Source organism: Volvox carteri, assembly GCF_000143455.1.
Source record: "Volvox carteri f. nagariensis unplaced genomic scaffold VOLCAscaffold_5, whole genome shotgun sequence".
Lineage (NCBI taxonomy): Eukaryota > Viridiplantae > Chlorophyta > Chlorophyceae > Chlamydomonadales > Volvocaceae > Volvox > Volvox carteri.
This window is the reverse complement of record NW_003307548.1, coordinates 914,824-942,140: the sequence shown is the minus strand read 5'-3', so window position 1 is coordinate 942,140 and position 27,317 is coordinate 914,824. Positions and strand designations below refer to the sequence as shown.

At 55.6% G+C, this 27,317-nt stretch overlaps 1 protein-coding gene across 1 annotated transcript; it reads left to right on the top strand.

Annotated features, from left to right (window-relative positions):
• Positions 1-3,169: 3,169 nt before the first annotated feature.
• On the top strand, positions 3,170-26,406 carry VOLCADRAFT_79478 (flagellar outer dynein arm heavy chain beta; the record flags this gene model as incomplete). Its single annotated transcript, XM_002947176.1, has 44 exons — positions 3,170-3,312; positions 3,391-3,469; positions 3,532-3,624; positions 3,702-3,861; positions 3,989-4,188; positions 4,794-5,192; positions 5,739-6,095; positions 6,326-6,436; positions 6,752-7,954; positions 8,254-8,508; positions 8,741-8,923; positions 9,133-9,282; positions 9,513-9,645; positions 9,793-10,178; positions 10,358-10,465; positions 10,741-11,025; positions 11,252-11,494; positions 11,702-11,998; positions 12,256-12,375; positions 12,531-12,682; positions 12,855-13,150; positions 13,388-14,127; positions 14,436-14,678; positions 14,989-15,132; positions 15,412-15,603; positions 15,827-16,210; positions 16,409-16,575; positions 16,741-17,243; positions 17,600-17,991; positions 18,184-18,261; positions 18,461-18,612; positions 18,860-19,490; positions 19,578-19,913; positions 20,087-20,299; positions 20,499-20,816; positions 21,031-21,171; positions 21,288-21,935; positions 22,168-22,575; positions 22,736-23,017; positions 23,125-23,430; positions 23,677-23,807; positions 24,026-24,968; positions 25,255-25,548; positions 25,714-26,406. 44 exons carry the CDS (start codon positions 3,170-3,172, stop codon positions 26,404-26,406), a joined length of 13,692 nt encoding a protein of 4,563 aa, XP_002947222.1.
• Positions 26,407-27,317: the final 911 nt, after the last annotated feature.

Below are 27,317 nucleotides of genomic sequence, written 5' to 3'. Positions count from 1 at the left end.
CCAGCCAGCCCACAGCTTGGCAGCAGCGTCAACGGCTATGGCACCACCGTCCGTTCCACCATCAACCTTGACGGTGGTCACGGGGCAAGCGGGCTACAGTTCAGCAGGGGCGGGGGGCACAGCCAGCCCAGCAGCTTGGCAGCAGCGTCAACAGCGTCAACGGCTATGGCACCCCCCTCCGTTCCACCATCAACCTTGACGGTGGTCACGGGGCAAGCGGGCTACAGTTCAGCAGGGGGGGGGCGCAGCCAGCCCAGCAGCTTGGCAGTGGCGTCAACGGCTATGGCACCGCCGTCCGTTCCACCATCAACCTTGACGCTGGTCACGGGGCAAGCGGGCTACAGTTCAGCAGGGGCGGGGGGCACAGCCAGCCCAGCAGCTTGGCAGCAGCGTCAACGGCGTCGACGGCTATGGCGCCGCCGTCCCTTCCACCATCAACCTTGACGGTGGTCACGGGGCAAGCGGATTACAGTTCAGCAGGGCGGAGGGATGCAGCCAGCCCAGCAGCTTGGCAGCGGTGTCAACGGTGTCAACGGCCTTGGAGTATGAGGACCTTGTGGGTGTGGGGCTGTACACGTCACACAGGTACCCCTGATAATGTTTTTTCTCGGGGCTACCATGCATGTGTTGAGCCCTGTACCGTGATAACCGTAGCTACAAACTAGTTCAGATCTGTTAACTTAGGGTTTCTCATGTGGCGCGACAAATCGGATTGGTCGTCGCTTGCAGTCGTACTGTAGGTTCAAAGGACCTGGGTGTATGGTTTTGAACTCTTGAAATTTGCTTATGCTTTAATTCATCCTGCGGCTGTGATACTCCAAAGCACCGTTGCACCGTGCTGACATAGACGGTAGAAAGATCATCTGCATGCACACCACATGCAAGACTGCAGCCTGACAGCCCAGCCTGACAGCCCAGCCTGACAGCCCAGCCTGACAGCCCAGCCTGACAGCCCAGCCTGAAAACCCCACGACAAGCCCCAACTGGATGAAGGGACAACCTAGACCGCAACTATGGTAGTGAATCTATATGAAGCCCATGTGCGCATTCCAAAGACAACACAATAAACACAATCGGAATGGACCCTGCGTCAATTCAACTCTGGGTGAAAACAGCCGGCCACAGGACAGGGACCACGATTTCAGCACAGGTCCAGCTGCAGTCTCTTCTTAAATGTCTTCGGCATCAGGCATGTGAGGGGCGCAAGGCTGGGTTGCGTCCGCCGTACAGAGCACAAGAGGTGATTAGTGGGTGGGGCCAGCCATACAGCTCCAGAAGGATAGCACTACCGATGCTTGGCTGCGAGGCGCCGAACCAGCTGCTGTAGCCTCTTGTTGTATGGCATCAGGCCGTTGAGGGGTGCAAGGTGTAGCTGCGTTTCTTCAATGTACGGAGCCTTAGGCCGTGGGAGCCGGGTTGGGGCCGGGTTCGGGCCGCTTCTCTGTTTTCACGGATTTGCAGGTTCACTTTATAATTTCCATTACGTTTGCTCCGCTGACAGGAATCACATCGACTCGTTCAGCATGGGTGCAAGTAGCGTCAATCAAGTAGTTAAGACACACGACCATATCATTGCTCCTGATATATCCAATATATATTGGACCTCCTTTGATCTCACGGTTTTGAAGAAGTTGAATGCAAGCTAGTGGCGTGAGACTCTGCTTACCTCCGGTCTCTGCTTACCAGTTTAGAGTTAACGAATTTAAAAGTATATAGTTGCAACATTTGCATCGTTATAACCTGCAATGAAATGTATGGGTCCCGGGATGCCGTATGGTATCGGGTCCCTAAGGGTCCGGGACCTTTCCATAGCAGTGCTCAACCCAACTCGTGACCTCTGCCAGGAAACGATAAATTAATGAAATGCACAACGACGCTATGTACTGTATCCCTGCAAATGCCATCTACCTGTCAGGTACAGGAACCATGGCAAAGCCATACCTTGTTATCTGTGATTGGAGGAGGGCCTCGATCTAAATGAAACCCTTCGGGTTCACACTCGATTTAATTTCCCTGCTCCTAGCAATCGCTCCTTTCATTGCCAAACAGGTGCCAAAGCAGGCCCTCAGTGGATGCCACCGGGCCCTTTGCACAGGTTTCCAGTTCTGGTTAACCACAGACTATTGCGCGCATAACCTGGCTGAACCAAGTTGTCATTTTTGGCGAATTTGGCCATGACAACCGGAGAGCAGCAAACCCCGCCAGACTTGCCAGCGTTAGAGACACAAGGATACGGAGAAATCGTCAAACGACAGGCCGGAATATAGCTTAGTTTGCCGTTACAACTGCGTCTTTGTGGTTGTGGCGTGTCAGTGCCGGACAGGACATGTGCACTTCACTGGCCGCTAGTCAAACCAACCGCCAGTTAGCGACGGAACTCCCACACCGGTGCTAGATAGTGGTTAAAATATTGCTTCCGGTGGGGACAGCCGCTAGGCCACCGGGGGCTGCACCTCGCTAATCCGCATGCGGTTTGAGAAATCTTGTACTTCCGATTACTGTACTTAACTGAAGGATTTCCAATGCAGCTGCGTGCCGGGGAGAGCCCGTACGGCACCCCGTTGCAAGCCGAGAATTCCGACACAGCAACTTTGATACGCGCAAACTTTCGCCAGGGCAACGGGGGGGAAGAGTGAGGGGGGTTGGCCAAACCTTAGGACATTTCTCAAGCTTACAAAACGACATCAGCATCCAGCTTCGAGGTGCTGCCATTTTAACTGACCCCGAAAGGAAGTCACAAACAGCAGCCAAGATGGAGAGGCTCTTCCCAAGCTATCTTGTACTTCTTTTACTAAAAATGAAGACAGATCAGCTAGACCGAATTGCATGGTTGGAGGCCGCGGCCCAACACCGTGAGGCATGGTTCTCTGCGCATACGATTAATGCCACAAGCTGTAACCTAATCTAGTCGGCTATTGCATTTTGTAGGAATGTTTGAAGGGCCCCGCACATGCCGTGCCGTTTCTCACTCGTCCCGTACATCCTTTGAGCTATTGGGCAAAGCTGGCTGCCTCAAACCTTGCTCACCCCAGTGATTACAAAGTTAATTTAACTTATTAGAAGAAAGGGTTATAGCACCTAGATAGGAGGTCTCATCGGATTTCGTCCTTACAATGTTGTTGACCACATTTTAGGCTCGAACGACTTACCTGCAGGGAAGTAAGTAGTCATGGCTGAGGAGGAGCAGGCAACGACGGTGGTGCCAGCGGCCCCTACCAAAGACATTCGCTATGATTATATTCGGGACCGTGTGTGCTCGTGCCTGAAAATTAATGAAACGGCTTTCGAAAAGCTTCTTAACGGAGATGGAAGGTGCGTAACAATTAGCACAATGAAAGCACAATGAAAGCATCCAAGTGTAATGCTGAAACACCAAGGATTCCCTTGCAGGACGCCCGTTACACAATTCCTCGAAGAAGCTAATACAAGGAGGCTCTTGTTTTCTCATGATGGCAAGGACTTGAGCGCGGTGAGGCGAGCTGCACATGAGCCGAGTTATAACATGGTCTGAAGTTTCTCCTTGCCACGCAGACAATCAAGCCACCGCAGAAATTCAAGAAGAAAACGGTGTACTTCTTGAAGCTTCAGGACATAAAGCTTGATAATGATGGAATTAGAAAGCTGGTGGGTGTGTTTGCGAGGCCCGAAATCCCGACACCCCCCTCTCAGCTCTGGCATGCCGCTGGATGCACCATTTGCAGGTCATTCACGGCGAGATATCGGAGAACCCGCTGGAGACCCTGGCATCCATCTCGCAGGATGTGTTCATGCCTGTGCTCACGGGGCCTGCAAACCAGCAGGGTTGGCCCGACGTCGTGGCGAAGGAGGTTACGGAAAACCTGCACAAATTCGTGTCGAATGGTGCGTAATGGGCCACACTCGTGACAGGCTTGGGGTTTATGCACACATACGTAAAAAGGCAGCCATTACGTAGAAGGCTTTATGCGCTCTGGAATAACCGTGCGGTTCCATGTTACCTGGCGTGCAGTGTTTGTCACCATTGGGCAGATGAAGGGGCAGACCCTCCTACCTTTGCCTCCTCAAACAACGGTGCCGACCATTCATCCGGAACAGCACATGAACAGCCTGAAGGATCAAGATAAGATCCACATTCTCGAGAGCGCGATCGTCACATGGACGAAGCAGATAAAGAATGTACTGAAGTCGGACCCGGACGCCCCGCTCAAGGTGCGCTGTCGACAGGTGTCCGGGCTTTCAGCCGCCGGGCTGTGCCACCTGTCCTGCCACGCCTAAGGGAAACGGGGGTTCCACCTTTTGTGCCACGGCACGGGGGGCCAAGTAAGATAGCTAGGGATGTGATGAGCGCAGTTGGATGACGACGTATTGCAGGACGGGAAGTGCCCATGCACGTGCTAGGCGTGTCCTTACTGAGGGGACAACGTGCTACTAAACCGGATTTTGTTTAGCCATGGCATGAGGATGCAAAGGGGTTTTAGGGCTTTCCACGGGGCGCCCAGGTAGTTTTACGGATTCCCTGGCGGCGTGTTGACGACCGGATACCATTTCAGCAATTTCAGGCATTCCCACATAGCCCTTGGCGTAGTCAGACTGCGGCCAGACACCAGGATGATGTCGCTAACTTGGAAACGGCTTGTACTTGCTGCGGCAGTTCAACACTTAGGGCAAGCCTCGGCATGTGAGGCCATGCAAAAGCTGTTGGTACGCGGCGCACACTGCTTACACTGTATGCATTGGCCTTCGCCATGATGCATGAACATGCGGATTAATTTGCATAGAACTGTTTCCCACGGGTTGTCGCTTTTTGAAAACAGGAGCCCGGTGCTTATCCGGGCCCGCTTACGGAGCTTAACTTCTGGTCGGAGCGCGCAGCAAACCTTAACTCTATTCATGAGCAGCTGACCAGCGAAAAGACGCAAAAGGTGGTCAAGGTACTGGAGCTTGCGAAGAGCACCTACTACCCGGCGTTCCAGAGGCTGTTCCGTGAGGTGGAGGCGTCGCGACAAGAGGCCAATGATAACGTCAAGTTCCTCAAGCCGCTTCGCAAATACCTGGAGCGGCTCAACACCATGGACGACTTTTCGCAACTCGTGGACCTCTTCAAGCCCATCATGCATACCCTGATGCTGATCTGGAAATACAGCAGGTCGTATAACAGCAGCACGCGCTTCGTGACGCTTATGCAAGAGATCTGCAACGATCTCATCATGCAGGTGGGGAACGTTGGGGCTGCTCCTGACGGGAGGCTGAAGGGGTGGGGTGTCGCGAGGGTAATGGTCGGTCGTTACCATTTGGCGATTATTTGCCGACAATTGCCAAATGGGTCCACATGGACACATTCTCGGGGCCATTGATGTGGCGTGATACTGGAAGCCTTGCCAAATGCAGGGCTAGTAGCAGGCATGGGGACCGCAACTCTGGGCGTTGCTTGCATGGCCGTATGCTGCTTGTGGCGGCGCATATAAACAAAAAGATTGGGGCTGAGAGGTTGGCTGCAACGAGAGGGCTTTCACAAGAGGATGAAACTCTAGGGGCATATCATATGCCCCAGGTAAATGATTTACCTGCCCTTGGCTTGCTAGGAGCACGCAGCTAAGGCCTAAGGTCTTGCACAGGACGGATCTTCACTAGGCTCCGTTCAGCTGTGGTCTAGTTTGCTGGTGGCTGCCATTTTGTGTGAGCCTTGCTCTCCAACGCAACCGTCAGGCGTTGCACTTGTGACTGCATCTCTTTCCACCCTACTCCCTGCCGTCCACCAGGCATGCAAGTTCGTGCCGGGCAGCGACCTGATTCAGATGGAACCCTCCGAGGCGGTTGACAAGCTGCGCATGACGCTGCGCGTGTTGGGCACCTTCAAGAACTACTACTTCGAGTACCGCGCTCTCAGCCTGCAGGACACTCCGGACAACCCCTGGAAGTTCCAAAACAACTCGCTGTTTGCACGGCTCGACTCGTTCCTGGAGCGCTGCCATGACATGATGGACCTCATGTCCACGTGCATGCAATTTAACCGACTGGAGCGTGTGGAAATTGGCGGGACCAAAGGCAAGGTGCTGACCAACGGCGTCAAGGCCATCCACCAGGACTTCACGTCCGCGGTCGAAAAGTTCCAGCAGGTACGGCGCGGCTTGACTTGCGTGAGCACCGTGTGGGAGCAGAGACGGTTAGAGGTGGTAGCTCCTGCGTACTTACCCGGCAGCATTCTGTTCACGGGGGAAAAAGTGAAGGGACCACGGGCTTGCAGCTGGTGCTGACCTACGTCTAACTGTTGCGTGATCTTCCATTTTTTGGTATTTAGTGGCTTTGCCGCTGCAATATCATATCATATGCCCTTCTCGGCTTGCAGGTAACCTACGACGTGATGGACGTGGATGCGAAGCAGTTTGACGAGGACTTTTACGGCTTCCGTGTGGTCATCAAGGAGCTGGAGCGGCGCCTAGCGGCCATTATCATCCAGGTGCGGCGTCGTGACGGGCATGCCTTTGCAATTGCGCTATGCCGCCTCTTGTGGCCCGGTGTGTGATCTAATCGCCTGCGCACAATTTCCTGACAGCGAGTGAACAGCTAAAAGAAACAATCAGTGCCGATATGCATTCTCACAGCTCTTGTTCGCAGCGATACTTGTTGGCTGTAAGGCCGCGTTTTGTGCAACCCAGTTCTTTCCACGCTTTCCTCACCGCTGTGCAACGCGTATCCCCACCCCCACGACCTCCGAACCATGGCTTTTGCGGATGTTACGGCACCGGGTCGTCTACGTCACTCCATCGGGTAGGCCTTCGATGACTGCACGACAATCGGCACAACATTTAAGCTGCTGGACAGCTTTGAGGGCCTGCTGGACCGCGAGGTCATTGCGCACGACCTGGAGAAAAAGCATACGGACCTGCTCCACAGCTACGCGCGCGACCTCAAGGACGTTGCTGACCTGTTCCACCAGTACAAGGACCGCCCCATTGTCGCCAAAAATAGCGCGCCCTATTCGGGTGCCGCCTACTGGGTCCGTGGCCTGATGGAGCGCATCAAGGACCCCATGGACCGTATCCAGACCATGAACAAGATGGTCCTGGAGACCGAGCTCTTCAAGGAGATCCAGCGCACGTACGACCACCTGTGGGACGAGATGACTGAGTATCGCAAGCGCGCCGTGGACGCATGGTGTGCTCAGGTGGCTGCCACGAGCGATGAGAAGCTTAACCTGCCGTTGCTGCAGTTGGTGGAGACCACGCCTGAAGGCATCCGTGTCCTGGGCGTCAACTTTGACCCAGCACTCGTGCGGTTGCTGCGCGAGACCAAGTATTTCCTGTTGCTGGAGACCATGGGCCCGGCTCCGGAGAAGGTTGGCGCGAGCACCGGTGACGCGACGCCCAAAGAGGCAACCGCCGCCATGGCATCGGTGCCGGACAGCGCCAAGGACCTGTTCGCTGCGTCGGATACTTTCCGCCAGCAGATCAGCAGCCTGGATCTCATTTGCAGCATCTATAACAAGGTGCAGCGCACGATCCTGGCGGTAGAGAAGCCGCTGGTGCAGCAGAAGCTGGACGCAGTGGAGCAGGCGCTGAACCGTGGCCTGGCGGAGCTCAACTGGAAGAACGAGAGCATCGATGCGTACATTAAGGAGTGCATGGAGCTGGTCAAGGATGTGGACCTGGTACTCAATACGATTAAGGACAATGTACGCGCCACGCAGAACATTCTGCTGCAGTGGGAGAAGAACCTGATGTTCGAGCGCAAGGAGGGCAAGACGTACTCGTTCGACGAGCTGAATGACGCGTTCAACCAGCTCATCCAGCAGCGCCACTCGGAGATCCGCGACGCGGGCAAGGAGATCACTAAGCTGCTCTCCTCCAGCAACCGCGTGCTCAAGGTCAGCAAGGGCGCGGCCTCATGGCGCGCGTACGTGGACTACTTCTCCAATATTGTCATCGACGGCTTCTCGGTGGCCATCATCAGCACAGTGCGCTACCTGCTGTCTCAGGTATGTATGGGGGAGGACAGCCTTGCCTTAAACCGCGCCTGGCCTGGATGTTTCCATCTTGTAGAGCAGTTGCGGACGAGATAGGAAATGTGAAAAGAGGTTTTAGTTTGCACGCGGACGCACACGCGGACTATTTGTTACCACTCGTTCCAGTGTTAGAGTGCTGCTCGGTTTGCTGGAGTGGACCGGACCGGTCAGCTTGTGTTGGAGTGCTCGTTTCCCGTCCTGCTTCAGCCGAAGCTGGGTGGCCTGTGTACGGTCATCTAACGTGTATGCTGCCTTGCTGTGTTGCCTGACAGATTGACCCAGAGGCGTTGGCGAAGTCGGAGAGCAGTCCGCTGCTGGAAATCCAGGTGGAGCTTGTGGCACCCGACATAGTGTGGAAGCCGGAGCTCGGCGAGGGTGGCGCCAAGCCAGGTGTGCGTGACATGATCAAGAAGTGGTTGCAGTCGTTCCTGGAGATAGGTCAGCTCATGAAGCGTCTGGACGTCGGCGAGGGCAACTACGCGAAGGAGCTGGAGGAGGACTTTGAGGTGTACGACTCGCTCAACCAGGTGTGCCAGCAAGTCCATGGCCGGGAACTCGGTGGCTTGAATGGCCTGTGGCCTCCTTGTGCGTGCTCAGGGGCTAGGGCTATGTCGGTTGGCCAGCACAGCACAAAAACGATTAAGTGCGAATCCACGAAGATTAGGGCTCAGGAGAGTGGGAATAGGAGGTGACCGGAAAAGGAAACGCCCAGGATCGCAAAGCCATAACGCTGTCGTGCTTCAACGATGCCCTCGGCAGGTCATGACGGTAACGCTAGCCAACGAGTCACGCTGCGAGGAGTTCAAGGCGCAGTTTGCCAAGTTCGATTATCTATGGAAGCAGGACCTGCAAGGCACGCTACACCAGTTCATCGCCGATAACGGCGTTACGCTGCCGGACGGCACCAAGGACGACCCGCCGCTTGCGAAGTTCGAGGAACAGGTGCATACAGGCTGTCGCTCAATACGCTGCCATTCCTTCGGATGGAAGGGAATGTTTTGTTCGGATGTGGTGCCCACCTTTGCGGGCGTCTTGTATCTAGATCCGGAGGACACGACAGCCATATCTCCTAGTATATTTCGCATGGCTCGTGGCACATGGCTTGAGAGATGGCCCTAACTGATGCACCCATTCCATCGCTGGGCACGCAGATTGCTAAGTACAAGAACATTGCAACGGAGATCGCGTCGTTCAAGGACACCATGACGATTGGCTACGTCAAGGTCAATGCCAAGCCGCTCCGCCAGGCGCTGTCCACGTGGGCCTCCAAGTGGGTCTACCTGTTCACGCACTACCTGCAGGTGCGTTTCTGGCAGCCAGTCATGGCATTACGGGGTCAGTTGTGCTTTGCCAGTTTGGAACCGAATCCACACATTTGCAGGCGCCTAGTTGCATTCCGTATGCCCTACCTGGCCTACTCTGCCATAGCCAAGCTGCGATGGCATGGCCAGCTCCTATCATGTTGTACCAACCCTGCTGGCGTGGTCCATCAAGTGTGTAACCGTGTGGTCATCTCCCTGCCCACCCACAGGAGAAGGTGGTGAACAGCATCACGGAGCTGTACAGCTTTATGGACGTGTCCAACCACACACTGGACCTCAAGGTGCTTGGCGAGGGCAGCGAAGAGGAGGAATACCACGCGGAGGAGGATTCGGAAGAGGCGGGTGGGTGCTGGCGTACATGCGTGCTGGACACTTCACAGTGGCCTTTGTGGAATTGGCCTTAGTCGTCCCCTAGCTGAAGCAACACTCCCGAGCCACACGGAGAAGTTAACCTGCCCCTCACCTCTTCCATCCCTCCCGTGCCTGTAGCTGCCAGGAAGGCCCAGGAGGAGGAGGAAAAGCGCAAGGCGCTGTACTCCATCATGGCCTGCATGCGCGACATTCGCCGCCGCACTGAGCGCGGCACCGACAACATGTTCGAGCCCCTCAAGGAGACAGTATCGCTGCTGCACTCGTTTGGCATCCAGCTCAACGACACTGTGCTGCACCAGCTGGATAATGCGGAGTTCAACTGGCGCATGCTTAAGAAGAAAATGCTCAACCGCCGTGAGCAGCTGGCTCCGTTGCAGCAGGCCGAGGCGGTGGAGATCCGACGCAAGTCAGACGCTTTCAACGAGCGTGTGGAGGAGTTCCGAACCTTCTTCCAGCGTAAGGCGCCCTTCACGGTCACCGGCGGCGAGCTCAAGCTGGAACAGGTGAGTGGCGCGGGGCTATTGCAGCGTGCTTTCAGTGCTGGGTTCCGGGTGACACGACACCCTAGTAGGCAGCAGGTGAAATCGCAGGCCTTTGCAGACTGACGGGAACGGCGGCTTTCTTTTCTGTACCGAGCTCATGTCAATGCTAAATGACTGCTGCTGTATGCGCCGGTTGGCAGGTCAAACCTTCCTACAAGATGCTGGACGAATTCCGTTCAGGCAGCGTGGAGGGCTACCCGTCTGTGTTGGGCATCATCGCTGAGTCCAAGCAACTGCAGGAGGCACAGGTATCGCCACAAGATGTGTGGGGGGAATTCGGATCATGGGAAGCATGGAAAGGAGGAAGGCCACTCCATGCATTGCTCGGCGCAAGCAGATATGGTTGTAACCACCTATCGATGGCGGAAGCGTGGCATATTCGTTTCAACGAAGCTTACCCCTGTTGATGCGGCCAGGACCGCCCCCATGTCACGTCTTGAACTGTACGCGCTGCGCCTTTTGCATATTCGTCAAGAGGGGTTTCAAACCCGTTGCTGTGACCGCCAAAACAAACGTCCCACAGGATCTGTTCGAGCTGTACCAGTCTGACTACCTGAAGTTACAGCGTTGCAATGAGGAGCTGGGCCACCTGAAGAATCTGTGGGACACAGTGGGGACTGTCATGTTCACCTTCCGTGACTGGTACAAGACGCCATGGGACAAAATTGACGTGGATTTCCTGGTGGAGGAGACCAAGAAGCTGTCGAAAGACATCAAGACTCTCAACAAGGCTGTCCGCAACTATGACGTGTACCGGATGCTGGAGGAGTCCATCAAAGCGATGCTCACGTCGCTGCCGCTCGTGCAGGTATGCGCGAAGTAGGAAGTATTTGACGGCCCGCAAAACCTCGGTTGCACGGCGCATGGGTCCGGAGGCGTAAGTGCAATCCGTTGGTATGAAATGGCCAGCACCGGTAGCTGTCCTTTTACCTCTTCTTTGTTCATGTTGCATCCTTTCATTTGCCCACCGACCGCACATTGTCCTTCGTTGACGCATCCTGATGTCCTCTCCTTCTGCCTCGTTTGGCCTGCAGGATCTGCACCATCCGGCCATGCGCGAGCGGCATTGGAAGCTGCTCATGCAGACGACCGGCAAGCACTTCGTCATGGACGACAAGTTTTGTCTTGGCGACCTGCTGGCACTGGAGTTACACAACTATGTGGATGCCTGCTCTGAGATTGTGGATCGCGCGCAGAAGGAGCTCAACATCGAGAAGCAGCTCAAGAAGATTGAGGACACGTGGGCCGGTCTCAGCCTTGGCTTCGCTCCCTACCAGGTAAGGTGCAAACCCCAGGTTGTGATAGGACGTGCATTGTCTTCTGAGTGACCATGGCTGACTTCCAGAGAAGAATGTTGGGTATGCGGTGCTTGTCCAGGCTTCTCGCTATGGCAGGCATCCCTGCCACGTGGCCGGCTATGTATTCCGTTCACACGCAGAAGCGATACTCAATGCGCAATGCTGTATGCTGCTGGTGCAACGCAGGATTCGGACGTCGTGGCGCTGCAAGTGGAGGATGCGGTGAACGAGGCGCTGGAGGCGGACAACTTGCAGCTGCAAAACCTATCAGGTCAGAAGTACGTGCAATCCAACCCCATGTTCCTGGAGACCGTGTCCAAATGGCAAAACAACATGGGCAAGGTTTCAGCGGTGCTGGAGACGTGGCAGAACGTACAGAAGAAGTGGCAGAACCTGGAGTCCATTTTTATTGGCTCGGCGGATATCCGTGTACAGCTGCCTGAGGATTCGAAGCGCTTTGACGCCGTGAACGCCGACTTCCAGGTGTGAAGGGTCGACCGTACAGGGTTGGCATTGAATAACCAACTGTTCAGGGCACCCAGGGGTAAGCGCCTTCTGAGCACGCATAGGGAAGCAACCAAAGCTTATTGGGGCTGGCCAGGCAAATGAGATGCCTTCATCAGGGACCTGCTGAGTTGCATATTAATAGGGTTCCTGGGCCCTCGGCTTGTGAAGGCGTTTGCGTAATGGATGCTGTGTTAAAAATCAACAATAATGCCCCTCGTTTGCCACCTTTGTAGGACCTCATGCGCGTCGCGCCCGACATCACGAACGTGGTAGAGGCTTGCACGTTTGAGGGCCGCCAGGAGCGGCTGGAGAACATGCAGACCATGCTGGAGCAGTGCGAGAAGGCCCTGCAGGTGCGGTCATTAGTAGGCTGTTTTGTGTTTGGCAAGAACCGCATGAATTTGTCAGGGGATTGTTCACCCATAGCTACTGCGCCTGTTCCTTTGGTCTATATTCTCGTGGCCGATAAACTGATATTATATGCTCTGGCTTTTGACGCCACCTGCAGGAGTATTTGGAAACCAAGCGTGTGGCCTTCCCACGCTTCTATTTCGTGTCACCGGCTGACCTGCTGGACATCCTGTCCAAAGGCTCTAACCCGCAGCTCATCCTGCGCCACCTGCAGAAGTGTTTCGATAATATCGACAACCTGTCCTTCAGGTGCGAGCCCACATTAATAACGCTTTCGATAGATGAAACTATCCGTGCTGGCTCGGTATCCTTTGCTGTCCGTGCATCACATCGTACTGCGCAGCGTGCGTTTGCGTGCATGAATGGATATCGCATACGCCCTGATATGCTTTCATTTCTCCATCCTTTTGTGCGCCTGCAGGAAGGACGAGCGCGGTGACCCGACCAAGATCGCCACGCATATGCATTCCAAGGAAGGCGAGGTGGTGGAGTTTGTTGCGGACTGCTCTTGCGATGGACCCGTGGAGGTTTGGCTGCAAAACGTGGTGGACAGCATGAAGCTAGCACTGCAGGTGGAGTTCCGCAAGGCCATTCCCACCTACGATGAGATGCCTCGCACTACCTGGCTCTACAAGTACAGCGCGCAGAATACAGTGGTTGTCAGCCGCACATTCTTCACTCAGGAGGTCAATGAGGCTTTCGACGATCTCGAGGAGGGTGAGTGAGCCCCGATAGCTGGGCCGACCTGGCTGCTCTCGTGCCACCATGTGTGCGTTCGTTACCTGTTGCCGTGTTCAGAACAACACTCCCCAGACCGCATGCCTACATGCCGGTCTGACACAGCTGTCGCACGTATTCAGTCTTTCGTCCGCTTTGCCCGCCTCTGGCCATAGCTCCATCTGTACCGTCCCTTCCCATTCGTGACCCGTATTTGGTAAACATACCCAATTGCAGGTAACGAGGAGGCGCTCAAGGTGGAGTTGGACCGTCAGGTGCAACAGCTGGCGGACCTGATCGATGACATCAACAAGGAGCAGACGTCGTTGGACCGCAAGAAGCTCATCACGCTGTGCACGATTGATGTGCACTCGCGTGACCTGGTGCAGAAGCTAATTGATGAGCGTGTCGAGGACCAGATGTGCTTCCAGTGGCAGTCACAGCTTCGGTACCTTCAATCTGAGAAGACGAAGACCTGTCAGGTCAACATCTGCGATGCCGAGATCGCCTACAGCTATGAGTACATCGGCAACTGCGGTTGCCTCTGTATCACACCACTTACCGACCGTTGCTTTATCACCCTCACCCAGGCCCAGCGCCTGGTCCTGGGTGGTGCACCAGCCGGCCCGGCTGGCACGGGCAAGACTGAGACTACAAAGGATTTGGCGCGCGCACTGGGTATCCAGTGCTACGTGTTCAACTGCTCGGACCAGATGGACTACAAGGCGATGGGCCACACCTACAAGGGTCTGGCACAAACGGGCGCGTGGGGATGCTTTGACGAATTCAACCGCATTCCCGTCGCCGTGTTGTCGGTGTGCAGCACACAGTACAAGACGGTACTGGATGCGATTCGCGCCAAAAAGGAGCGCTTCATCTTCGAAGACGCGGAGATCAGCTTGAAGCCCACCGTCATGGCTTTCATTACTATGAACCCCGGATACCCTGGCCGCGCCGAGCTCCCGGAGTCACTCAAGGTGCATGGCCGGTCGGGCTGGGGCATGGCCGCGGCAGATTGCCACGAGCGCCTGTTAGACGGGAAGTGCATGGTTACAGTATCCGCTGATGGATTGAACCTTGCGCCGTTTATAAGTACCCAAGCTCACTGCATTTGCCGGATGGGACGTTTGTGGATTGTCGATATGTAGCCCTTGTTTTGCGGTGCATGGAAAAGGGTGAACCTGCACGTGGTCGGTTTCCATGTTGGACTCCTGCCGCATGTATGTGCCACTACAAACCTTAGTACTTATGCACTGCTTTTCGCGGTGCTGCTTCCGACCCGCAGGCCCTTTTCCGACCGGTTTCCATGGTTGTACCCGATCTGGCGCTGATTTGCGAGATTATGCTCATGGCGGAGGGCTTCCAGATGTCCAAGATCCTGTCGCGCAAGTTCGTGATCCTGTACAAGCTGTGCGAGGACCTCCTGTCCAAGAGCCGCCACTACGATTGGAAGCTACGCGCTATCAAGACCACTCTTTACGTAGCCGGAGGCATGAAGCGCGCCGCACCGGAGCTCAGCGAGGACAAGGTGTGTCGTCCCTTCCGCTCTAGCTTGCAGTAGTCACCGCATCATTGCTTCCATCAACGATGCATGACCTCTTCTGTTTTGCACTGACATAGACCATGCCATGAGTGTGGTTCTTGTTTACGCGGCCTTGCCTTGGCTGAGGTGTCCTGCAGCTGCGGTCCATGGGTAATGGTATGGTGCGGTGTGCCTGCATTGACCAAGGCACAGGCTTGGGAGGTCTTCACAGCCTGTGTGCGTGTTTGCTTTGTTTCAGCAACCCGGTGACAAGGGCCATTTCAAAAGCGTTTGCATGACGTCGCTACGTGTGCAGGTGCTGCTGCGTGCGCTGCGTGACTTCAATCTGGGCAAATTGACAGCCGATGACACGAGCATCTTCATGGGCCTGCTTAACGACTTGTTCCCCAAGACTCTGGAACTGGTGCCGCGCGCACAGGACAAGGCATTTGACGAGGCGGTACGTATCGCTGAGCCTGCAACCTGACCCATTGGCGAAGGGCACAATGGTTGTCTGCTCTCGGAGCAGGAAGGGTGGCATGCAATCGTAGCAGTTACATTACGTGACCTGTACTTGACCGGTTGGACGCTTGGGGGGCACTCCAAGGTGGAACAATGTAAGAGCGGAAAGCAACCCTCCACCTACGGGCCGTATTGACTCCTCCCACATTCCAGAGGTGTATGAGTGTTAATCACTCTCCAACGAACAGGCGATCTTGCATGAACTCCGCTCTTGCAGGCGGCAAAGGCGGCTTCCGAGCTGGGCTACCAGCCAGATGAACAGTTTCTGCTCAAGATTAGCCAGCTGCGCGAGCTGTTCGTGGTCCGCTGGTCCGTCTTCTTGCTCGGCTCTGCAGGCTGCGGCAAGACGGCGGTGTGGCGCACGCTTATGCGCGCTCAGAACGCTATTGGCGAGAAGACGGTGTACCAGGTGCGTAAATGGGTAGCTAAGCACGCGTAGCTAGGTATACGTACCTGCGCCAGTTCAAAAACACGTCGCTGCCAGTAAGCGCTGTGCTCTGGGCGTCCCATGTTACCACACATATTCGTCGCTAACTTTTGTGTCATATGAAGCAGCCATTTGTCATGCGAATTCGCTCCGCCACTGTTTGGCTTCTGAGGTGCAAAACTGGTCGTCCCCGTCCCTCTAACAGGCTGTCAACCCGAAGGCCGTCACCCGCAATGAATTGTACGGATATCTGCATCCGGCCACCCGCGAGTGGAAGGAGGGCCTCATGTCAGTCACTTTCCGCAACATGGCCAACAACAAGTCCAACAAGCACCAGTGGATTGTGCTAGACGGCGACATTGATGCTGAGTGGATTGAGTCAATGAACACCGTCATGGACGACAACAAGATGCTTACGCTAGCCTCCAACGAGCGTATCCCGCTTACACCCTCTATGCGCCTTCTCCTGGAGATTAACCACATGGTGCACTGCTCACCTGCCACTGTGTCGCGCGGCGGTGTCATCTTTATCAACGCTGACGATGTGGGCTGGCAGCCGGTGGTGTGGAGTTGGATTGACAAACTGGAGGTGGGTGTGGGTTGTTGGAACAGGGCCGGTTCTGTTAGTGGTTTCCTGATGTCCTTTGCGTTGTTACTGTTATGTTTGCACGGGTCTATTGATTGCTTGCTTCCTGGCTGAGCCGTTCATGCGTTTTGTGTGCAAATGCCGGTCCCTCCTGCTTAACACTAGCGATGCTCTAATACGTTCCTTTTTTGTCTTATGCAGGCTGCGGAATATCGGCCGCTGCTCACGGCACTGTTCACCAAGTACGTGGATCCCTGCCTGGAGCACTGCCGCCGCAACTTTAAGACGGTGGTGCCGCTGCCCGCGGTCAATCAGGCCATGACTATCTGCAAGATCCTGGAGGGCATCCTGCCCAAAGAGACAGTGAGGTGGGTGACCCAAAGTACCGCCCCTAAACCGACCAAACCCTTTGTACGGTGGCGAGGCGACGTCCTAAGTTCTATATCGGTGAGCAGCTAACGCCGCGGTTCAGATAAAACATAACCATTTTCGCCTCCAAAGCCTGACCTGCGCTGCTTCTCAACCGCCGACAGGGGTGCCCCGCCACCGGACAAGAAGCTGCTGCACTACCATTTTGTGTTTGCGTGCATCTGGGCCTTCGGTGGCTGCATGCTGGTGGACAAGGTCTCGGACTACCGCACGCAGTTCTCCAAGTGGTGGGTGTCGGAGTGGAAGGACGTGCAGTTCCCGGAGAAGGGCCTTGTGTACGACTACTTCGTCGACGAGCAGCAGTGCATCATGGTGCCGTGGGAAGAGAAGGTGGTCAAATTCCAGTATCTCCCAGGCGACTTTGGCTCGCTGTTCGTGCCGACTGTGGAGACCACGCGTCTGACGTACTTCCTGGATTCGCTCATCTCCAACAAGCACTTCGCCATGTTTGTGGGCAATACCGGCACCGGCAAATCGGCCATTATGGTCAACAAGCTTCGCTCGATGGATACCGAGGCGATGACCTACTACACCATCAACATGAACTCGCTGTCGGAGGCCCCCGCGTTGCAGATCATCCTGGAACAGCCGCTCGAGAAGAAGTCGGGTGAGGGTGCTAGAGAACGGGTTTGTGAAGAGGGGCACCTCCATGGAGTAAGGGCGCGTCCCAGGCGGGCTGCACCTGGTTTTGCCGGCTGTCTGCTGCTTTCGCTTCGTCCCTCAGTGGTCTCCCCTCGACCAAAGGTCGTTGAGTACATACCCAAATATTTCCGCGTTCGTAGGACGGCAGCTGTCCAATATCCGTTCACGCCTCATTGCCCAAGCAGTTGCATACTGCACAGCTGATGTCATGTTGCAATGTCGTTCAAGGGTCATTTCAAGGATGCTGCACTGTTTGGGGTCCTTTCGCAGCCTTGGTAGATCCTACTGGCACGCCTGACTCGAATTGAGTGCCACTCGCAGGTGTTCGTTACGGCCCACCTGGCTCTCGGCGCATGGTGTACTTCGTGGACGACATGAACATGCCACTGGTGGACAAGTACGACACGCAGTCTTCCATCGAGCTGCTCCGCCAGATGGTCGACTACCACGGCTGGTACGACAAGGTCAAGATCCAGCTCAAGGAGATCATCAACTGCCAGATGGCGGCGTGCATGAACCCTACTGCCGGTTCCTTCAACATTACGCCGCGCATGCAGCGGCACTTCGTGACGTTCGCGGTGCAGATGCCCACAAGCGACATCACTCGCGCTATGTACTACCAGATCATCGAGGGACACCTGTCTACCTTCGATGCAGACATGTCAAAGATGCCCAATAAGCTGGTGGACGCCACCATTGAGCTGCACCGTAACGTACGTTGTTCACGTGTGCTGGCCCCCTTGGCCCTTTGGAAGTGGTCTGTGGAAAGTACCCAGCATTCCGATACGGTGCAGTTTTCTGCATGATGCTTATACCTGAGTCTGCCTGTGGACACCGAAGCGTGCCTACTGCATCTGATCAAAGATAAGGTGCCCGTCATGACCCCACCCTTCTCCGTTATGCAGGTCATGAACAACTTCCTACCGTCAGCAGTCAAGTTCCACTACCAATTCAACCTGCGCGACCTCTCGAACATTACCCAGGTGGGCGGATAAGGCGAGCTCACGACCTAGAGTGCTTAAAGCTAATTGCCCTGCCCTGCAACCCTAAGTTGCTGGACCAGCAGCCCTTGCCCGTCGCTGGAGCTGACTTTAGCCAAACCAGCTTCACATCGACTGTTTGCGCTGCCAGCATCCTTCTTGTGTAGCCATGACGTTTGTCGGTCTATTTGCTTCACTGCAGGGTTTGTGCCGCATGATCAAGGAGTACTACCGCGAGCCGATCAAGGCGGCCCGCCTGTGGGTGCACGAGTGCGAGCGTGTCTTCCGCGACCGTATGATTAACGATGCTGACATGGCCAAGTTTGACGAGTTCCGGGTGGCTGTCACGAAGAAGTGAGTAACAGAGCGAATGGGTAGTAGGGAATTGGCACTCAGATCAGTGGGCGTGAGCTTTGACGGGGTTGTGCCTGGATGACAGTGTTACCCAAGGCCTGTTGAGCCCAGTCGGCGTTCAGTGTCAGTGTGCCTCAAGAGATGGATGGGTGCCGAAAGGCAACCGGTTATGCTTGAGACGAGCACTGCAGAATGATACACCAACCCTGCCCTGCCATGACATTTGTTTTGCGCTTACGTTCTGCAGATATTTTGACGATTGCGGTGGCATGGCAGCCGTTGAGGAGCGGCCACTAATCTACGCTTCTCACGCATCCATGACATATACCTCGGACGACATCGCTGTGTATTGCGCCATCAACTCGTACGACACATTGCGCAAGACGCTGGAGGATAAGCTACGTGAGTACAACGAGTCTAACGCTGTTATGGAGCTGGTGCTGTTCCAGCAAGCCATGGAGCATGTTACCCGCATCTCCCGCATCATCGACCTGCCGCGCGGCAATGCTATGCTCGTCGGCGTGGGCGGCTCCGGCAAGCAATCACTCGCGCGCCTGGCGTCGTACATTTGTGGCTATGAGGTCTACCAGATCTCCGTGTCGTCCACGTATGGCATTGCGGACTTCAAGGAGAATCTGCTTGGGCTGTACCGCAAGGCCGGCACCAAGGGTACACCCATCACATTCCTCATGACCGATAACCAAATTGTCAAGGAGGGCTTCTTGGTGTACATCAACGACCTTCTGTCTACTGGCTACATTGCCGACCTATTCTCGGCGGAAGACAAAGAGGCGTTCTGTAACGCGGTGCGCAACGAGGTCAAGGGCGCCGGTATCCTGGATACCATGGAGAACTGCTGGGACTTCTTCATTGACAAGGTGAGAATGCAGTCCTTCTGTGGGCTGCTGCGGGTTTTAGCCAGGGCTCGGCTTTGCGGTCCCTTCACAACCCTTCCTCATGCGCAGGTCCGCCGCTTCCTGCACATTGTGCTGTGCTTCTCACCCGTGGGTGACAAGTTCCGCGTGCGCGCTCGCCAGTTCCCCGCGCTGGTCAACTGCACCATGTTTGACTGGTTCCATGGCTGGCCCGGCGAGGCACTGGTGTCGGTGGCGCAGCGCTTCCTGGTGGACGTACCCAACCTGGAGGAGGGCGTGCGTGAGAACATCGCCTATCATATGGCCTACGCGCATCAGTGCGTTTCGGAGGCCTCGGAGCGCTTCAAGGAGGCGTTCCGCCGCTACAACTACACCACGCCCAAATCCTACCTGGAGCTCATCAGCCTCTATAAGACGCTGCTGCAGGTGGGGCTAAGAAGCCAACGTCGCAATTGGCACAAGCTTCATTGGCGGGCGTTACGGGATTTGCATACCATACGCTTGACTGTATAACAGGGTAATCCTGCGACACGAAATGACTGCTCTCAACTGCTCACGCCTGGCTTGCCACCGTTCCTGTGTCGATGGATGACCTGCAGATTAAGCGTGAGGACCTGCGCCGCAGCAAGGAACGTCTAGAGAATGGTATCGACAAGATCGCGCAGGCGTCGTCGCAGGTGACGGACCTGCAGCGCGTGCTGAAGGAAGAGCAGATTGTGGTAGAAGAGAAGAAGGCACAGACGGACGAGCTTATTGTTTCTATTGGCCGCGAAAAGGCGGTGGTGGATCAGGCCGTGGAGGCGGGCCGCGAGGTGCGTTTTTGTGGGGTTGACAGGAGGAGAGGTTGGTAAGTCCCTGCACTTTAAACCGGGAATGGAATTAGAGGGCGCCTTGGCGTATTTGGTGTTTTATTTAGCAATAGCTTGCTGCAAGCTTTTACTGATGATCATTCATTTGGTGTATTTATGAAATACGAGCAGCCAATAAAAAATAAAAAACCCTCGCTAACAGGACGAGGACGCGGCGACGAAGCTCCAAGCTGATGTGTCAGCCTTCCAGGCGGAGTGCGAGCGTGATCTGGCCGAAGCAGAGCCTATCATCCAGCAGGCTGAGGCGGCGCTGGACTCGCTTAACAAGAAGGAGTTGTCTGAGCTCAAATCGTTCGGCAGTCCTGCGGCGGAGATCGTGCAGGTGGCAGCTGCGTGCCTGGTGCTGACGTGCGGCGGCAAGATCCCCAAGGACCGCGACTGGAACGCGGGCAAGAAGATGATGGCGGATGTCAACTCGTTCCTGGCCAGTCTGAAGAGCTTCGACAAGGACAATGTGCCGGTACGCGGACGGCTGTTGATGGGGTTTACTTGAGAAAAGCGAGGGGGCTCAGGGCCTGCTAGTTTGGCGAGCAAATATGAAAAGGTTTGTTGACTGATGTTAAATCGTATTGAGTGCGTTGGCAGCTGCATCAAGCTGGGATAATTTACAGGCAGGCTACGGTGTATGGGCTGAGGTGCATCTTCCGCGGCCCGTCTTCGTACGTGACTTGCAGGTCGTTTGTGTGGAGACCTGCGAGAAGGACTACATCTCGCTGCAGGGCTTTACCCCAGAGAACATCAAGGGCAAGTCCGCTGCCGCTGCTGGTCTTTGCAGCTGGGTCATAAACATCTGCAAGTACTTCAGGATCTACCAGGTGGGTATGCCGTCTGGGGCCGCTGGGTGAAGTAAGTGTGGACACGAAAATCCTTGCGCGGACTGGAACCGCCACCTAAGCTACCCTTCTTCAAATGATAACCATTCCCTACCTAGGTCGTGGCGCCGAAGCGTGCCGCGCTGGCTGAGGCGAACAAGAAGCTGGACGCTGCCAATAAGAAGCTCAGCGGCATTCGCGCCGAGGTGAAGCGCCTGCAGGATCGCGTGACACTTCTAGAGCAGAGCCTCATGAAGGCCACGGAGGACAAGAATGCCGCCATCGCACAGGCGGAGCGCACTGCACGCAAGGCCCAGATGGCGGAGCGCCTCATCAACGGCCTGTCGGGCGAGAACACCCGCTGGGGTGCAGAGATCAAGCGGCTGGAGTCGCTAGAGGGTCGCCTTGTCGGCGATGTGCTTATTGCCTCAGCCTTCGTCTCCTACGCGGGTCCTTTCAATATGCAGTTCCGCAAGGCGCTTGTGGACGAGAAGTGGCTGCCTGATATCATTGAGCGCCAGATTCCTATGACCTCGGGCATCAAGCCGCTCGACCTGCTGACGGATGACGCCACCAAGGCCAAGTGGGCCAACGAGGGGCTGCCAACCGACCCGCTGTCGGTGGAGAACGGTGCTATCATGTCCAACGCCAGTCGCTGGGCGCTGATGATCGATCCCCAGCTGCAGGGCATCCGATGGATCATCAACAAGGAGACCAACAATGGCCTGGTCATTATCCAACAGAGCCAGCCCAAATACATTGACCAGGTGAGGCGTCATGGCTTGCGGTTTGGGATCTACATGATGCAAAGGTGACCCATCCCCTAATGCAGCGCCGCTGCCGGCAGGTCGTTGCTTAACTTCCGTTCTGTTTTTCGCCCGATTATCGCAAGATAGGTGGTAGCGGCCCTTTTGGCATGGTAAACATGGAACCACATTTTATGCATACTTTTGCTAAATTGCGGGGATGCCCTGCCTCGCTACTCTCCCTTCCCGACAGGTCATCCACTGCATCGAGAATGGCTGGCCCCTTCTGATTGAGAACCTGCCGGTGGATATCGACGCTGTACTTGACCCTGTAATCGGCAAGATGACTATCCGCAAGGCCCGAAACGTCATCATGAAGATCGGCGACACAGAGGTGTCTTATGACAGCCGTTTCCGGCTGTACCTGCAGACCAAGCTATCCAACCCCCACTACAAGCCCGAGGTGGCGGCGCAGACAACACTCGTTAACTTCTGTGTCACAGAGAAGGGTCTAGAGGACCAGCTGCTGGCGCTCGTGGTGGACCACGAGCGACCAGATCTACAGGAGCAGGCGGCTGGCCTGGTGCGCTCCCTCAACGAGTACAACATTACACTGGTGGAGCTTGAGAACAATCTGCTCTATAACCTGGCCAATGCTACGGTGAGTATCTTGCCTCTTGCGTAAGGAACAATGCAGATTTCCTCTTTGAGGCTCGTGGAAAGGGCTGCCGCGTTGACTTTGTCGTGGATCGCTGGCACGAGTTTGTTGGACACGCCCATGTACGGGTGCTAATGGACATTTCTCTGTATTTATCTCATAGGGCAACATCCTCGAGAACATTGAGCTGATTGAGGGTCTGGAGGAGACCAAGCGCACCGCTGTGGAGATTGAGGAGAAGGTCAAGCTTGCCAAGCAGACCGAAGTCCAGATCGCGAAGGCGCGCGAAGTCTACCGTCCCGTGGCGACGCGCGGGTCACTGGTGTACTTCTTAATTGACAACCTGAATGCGCTTGACCGTGTGTACCACTACTCAATGGCCAACTTCGTCTTCGTGCTGAAGAAGGGCATGGACATGACACCGGGAAGCAAGGACGAGAGCAAGGTGAGCTGGTTCACCGTGAATCTCCATCGGCATGTGTCATGGAGATTTGCGTGTTAATGCCATCGTTTCCGGACCATAAATCGCTGTTTTGCCCTCCCTGCTGGCAGGTTCCCGTGGCGGAGCGTCTTGGTCAGGAGGTGGACCTGGACAAGCGCGTGGAGCTGCTAGTGGAGACTACCTGCTTTGTGCTCTTTGCGTACGTTGCCCAGGGCCTGTTTGAGCGGCACAAGCTCATTGTTGCGACGCAGCTATGCATGCAGATCCTGCGTTCACGCGGCGAGTTGCACTACGCCAAGTTTGAGTACTTGCTGCGCGGCCCCAAGGTTATGGGGGCCGACAACCCGCTGCACGACTGGGTGTCGGACAGCGTGTGGGGCAGTGTACAGGCGCTCAAGGAGCTGGACGATTACCAGGTGCGTGCAACAGATACGCGGATAGCTTTGGCATGGCGGTCGTGTGGCACTTAGTGTCTTGCGGCTTTGTCTTCCAGGCATGCGCAGCGTGCGGTAACGGGAGGGCAGCTGTCAGCCAAAAATGTTCGCACCCACACAACAGATGGATTCAAAGGCATGCTTTGGAACAGCCATTACGTTGTACATGGCGCACGTGGCCTCTGCAGCGTCACCTTTAAATTGTGCTTCCTGTGTTGCTTATGGCAGGGCTTGCCTGAGGACCTTATTGGCAGCTCCAAACGCTGGCGTGAGTGGATGGAGCTAGAACGCCCCGAGGACGAGCCGCTGCCAGGCGATTGGAAGCGCATGCAGGAGTTTGACAAGCTGCTGCTTTTCAGGTGGGCGTTTTCGCTCCTCTCTTCACCTGGCTCATAACAGCCTCTGGCTGCGTTGGGCCTGACACGACACGACGGCAGCTGGTGTCCCTAATTGCAATCCATGACTGGTCAATGGTGCAGTCATGTCATTCCGCTACCATTTCTGCTTGGAGCGCAGCGGTAACGCCTTGCTTGCTGCCTTCATACGCGCATGATGTGGCTTTGCTGTTTGTTTGCAGGGCTCTCCGCCCAGACCGCCTGACATCCGCCATGGGCCGCTTCGTGACTAACATGTTGGGCGCCAAGTATGTGACCAGCCAGCCGTACGACCTTGAGCGATCCTACCAGGACTCCAGCCCCGGTACGCCGATCTTCGTGTTCCTGTCGCCCGGCGTGGATGTAGCAGGCAGCGTGGAGGCGCTGGGACGGAAGCTGGGCTTCACGCTGGACAACGGCAAGTACGCATCCGTGTCGCTAGGCCAGGGGCAGGAGCCCATTGCCATGGACCGTTTGTCCGCCGCGCACAAGAATGGCGGCTGGGTTCTGCTGCAAAACATCCATCTCACCATCGAGTGGACCACCAACCAGCTTGACAAAAAGGTGGACAAGCTGGTGGAAGGCGCACACTCCGACTTCCGGCTTTTCCTGTCAGCGGAGCCGCCGCCGGCGCTGGAGCGGGGTCTGCCGATCTCGCTGCTGCAGAACAGCATCAAGCTGACTAACGAGCCGCCGGAGGGGCTGAAGGCCAATCTGCGCCGCGCCTGGAACAACTTTAACGAGGAGATCCTGGAGAGCTGCGCCAAGCAGGCAGAGTTCCGCGCGATCGTGTTTGCACTGTGCTACTTCCACGCGGCATTGCTGGAGCGCAAGAAGTTTGGCGTGGGCAACCTGCCGGGCGCGCGCTCGGGCATTGGCTGGAACATGAACTACCCCTTCAACACGGGGGATCTGTTGTGCTGTGGCCAGACTGCCAACAACTACCTGGAGAACAACGTCAAGGTGCCTTGGGAGGATTTGCGGTACAACTTCGGCGAGATTATGTACGGTGGTCACATTGTGGAGGACTATGACCGCCGCTTGGCCATGTGCTACCTTCGGAAGTACGTCAACGAGGGGCTGTTGGAGAACATGGAGTTCTTCCCATCGTTCGGCATGCCGCCCAACACCGCCAACCACCGCCAGGTACGTAAGTGGAAGGCATGGTGAGCGACATGGAGGATGCCGCTCCAGTCCCTTTGGCCACTTCCCTGTCAGTCCTTGGATCTTTTTGAGTCTGCGGCGCACACATGACAAACTTGCTCACCGTGTTGCGTCTCCCGCTCCATTTCATTAAACCGTTTTGGTGCCTAGTCAGTGTAGCGCTTCTCGATAATCCCACAAAAGCCAGCCATCTGTGGCAAGAGCAGGGCCGACGACCTCTCAGCTGCGCCTCACATGACCGGAGCTTTACCATTGGCCTGGGCCGCAGGTACTGGAGTTCATCGATGAGCAGATGCCCCCCGAGACACCACTTGCGTTTGGCCTGCACCCCAACGCTGAGATCGGCTTCAAGCTGCGCGAGGCGGAGTCGTTTTGCAACAGTTTGGTGCAGCTACAGCCACGGGAGAGCAGCGGCGAGGGCGGCATGAGTGCCGAAGAGCGTGCCAAACTAGTGCTGGACGAAGTGGTGGACAAGCTGCCAGACATTTTTGACATGGAAGACGTGCGCTCCAAGATCAATCCAGACGACCCCAACATGCCCTTCGTCATGGTGGCCATCCAGGTGGGTGGGCATAAGGACTTAGCGGGCACGGCAGGGGGGCTGCTATCGGATGTCCAAACATGACAAACACTTACGATAGCATCACAGGCTTGCGTGATGGCCCCTGGCTCCGTAATGTTCAATCAATCCATGTCTTCAAATGCGTTGTTGCTCTACCTCCGACAGGAATCGGAGCGCATGAATATGCTGCTGGCGGAGATGAAGCGCTCTCTGATGGAGCTGGATCTGGGCCTCAAGGGCGACCTGACGATGACGGAGCCCATGGAGCGCCTACTCAAGTCGCTGGCCACAGATGCGGTCCCCGGCTCCTGGCGCAACTTGGCCTACCCCTCGCTGCGGCCGCTTGGCTCCTGGCTGGGCAACCTGCTTGCCCGGCATGCACAGCTGGTGGACTGGACGGCCGAGCTCCTTACGCCCAAGGCGGTGTGGCTATCGGGTCTGTTCAACCCGCAGTCCTTCCTGACGGCCGTCATGCAGGCAACGGCGCGTCGCAACGACTGGCCGCTGGACAAGACGGTTATCATTACGGAAGTGACGAAAAAGCAGCCCGATCAGATCGAGGCCAACAGCCGCGATGGCGCATTCATTCACGGGCTTACGTTGGAAGGCGCACGGTGGGACGACAAAATTGGCGCGCTGGATGATTCAAAGCCGAAGGAGCTGTTCTGTCCGATGCCGGTCATTCTGGTGCGCGCTGTCACGCAGGACAAGGCAGAGATGAAGGACGTGTACAAGTGCCCGGTTTACACGACGGAAGCACGCTTCCGCGAGGAGGTGTTCGAGGCGCAGCTGAAGAGCAAGCACTCGGAGATTAAATGGGTGCTGGCGGGCGTGTGCTTATTCCTGGATGTGGTGTAATGCGAGGAGGAGGTTGGTGCGTGAGCCTGGAACGGCGATTTCCTTGTGGCTTGTTGTGAGTGGGCGGAAGGACTGTAAAGTGGTATGCGAGCATCGTACTGGCAAAGCGAGCAGCGCTGTGTACATGATGAATCGCGACATGTTGCGATTAAGCAAATTTTAACCATTGTTTTGCAGTATTGTTTGTTTTTGAAAAAATATATTGCTGCACGATTAGGCGGTATTCTCAACGAACACAATACGGCCAGTTATACGATACAGCCACGTGTCGCTGGTGGAAACCTGGCGTTAGTGCTTGTGTGGACACACCATTTATCATTTATCGGAGACAGCTGGATGTCAATACGAAAGGAATGAAACCCTTTCTCGTCATCGTTGCCTTGCGCTGTAACGGTCATAACGGTTCGTGCGATTGGCATGTATTGGCAAGCTTTCGCACTCGTATGTCCTGCGTGTGGTATTAGCAAATAGTCTAGTGTTCCTTCACTATGCATGCGCAACGCGAACACAATTTGGCTTCCGTTATTAGATATACTGCGCTGCCGAAAAGACGCCACGTGTTGAGAAAAAATTAAGAGCATGCGCCGAATCGTTTCCTTCCGTATGTAAGGCAACTGTTTTGTGAAAATTGGGTTGGCTTTAAGGAATTGGCGCTTGCGCATCGGCAAGCCACGTTCACGCCAAGCCCTTCCCAACAGGGATGTTACGTCCTAACTGCCAAGGTTCAAGTACAGATACCAATCTCGTCACGAAAAAAAAATGGCTAAACCCTGTCGGCAGCATTTTCCGCTTCCTAGCGTGACGTCCTCTTGGATTTAACAACTGCAGCTCACCAGCTGGTTTGCAGCTTGTCCTTTCACCTCAATTTCTCCAAGCTCTTTCCGCTTTTCTGTGCCCGCAACTGCACACTT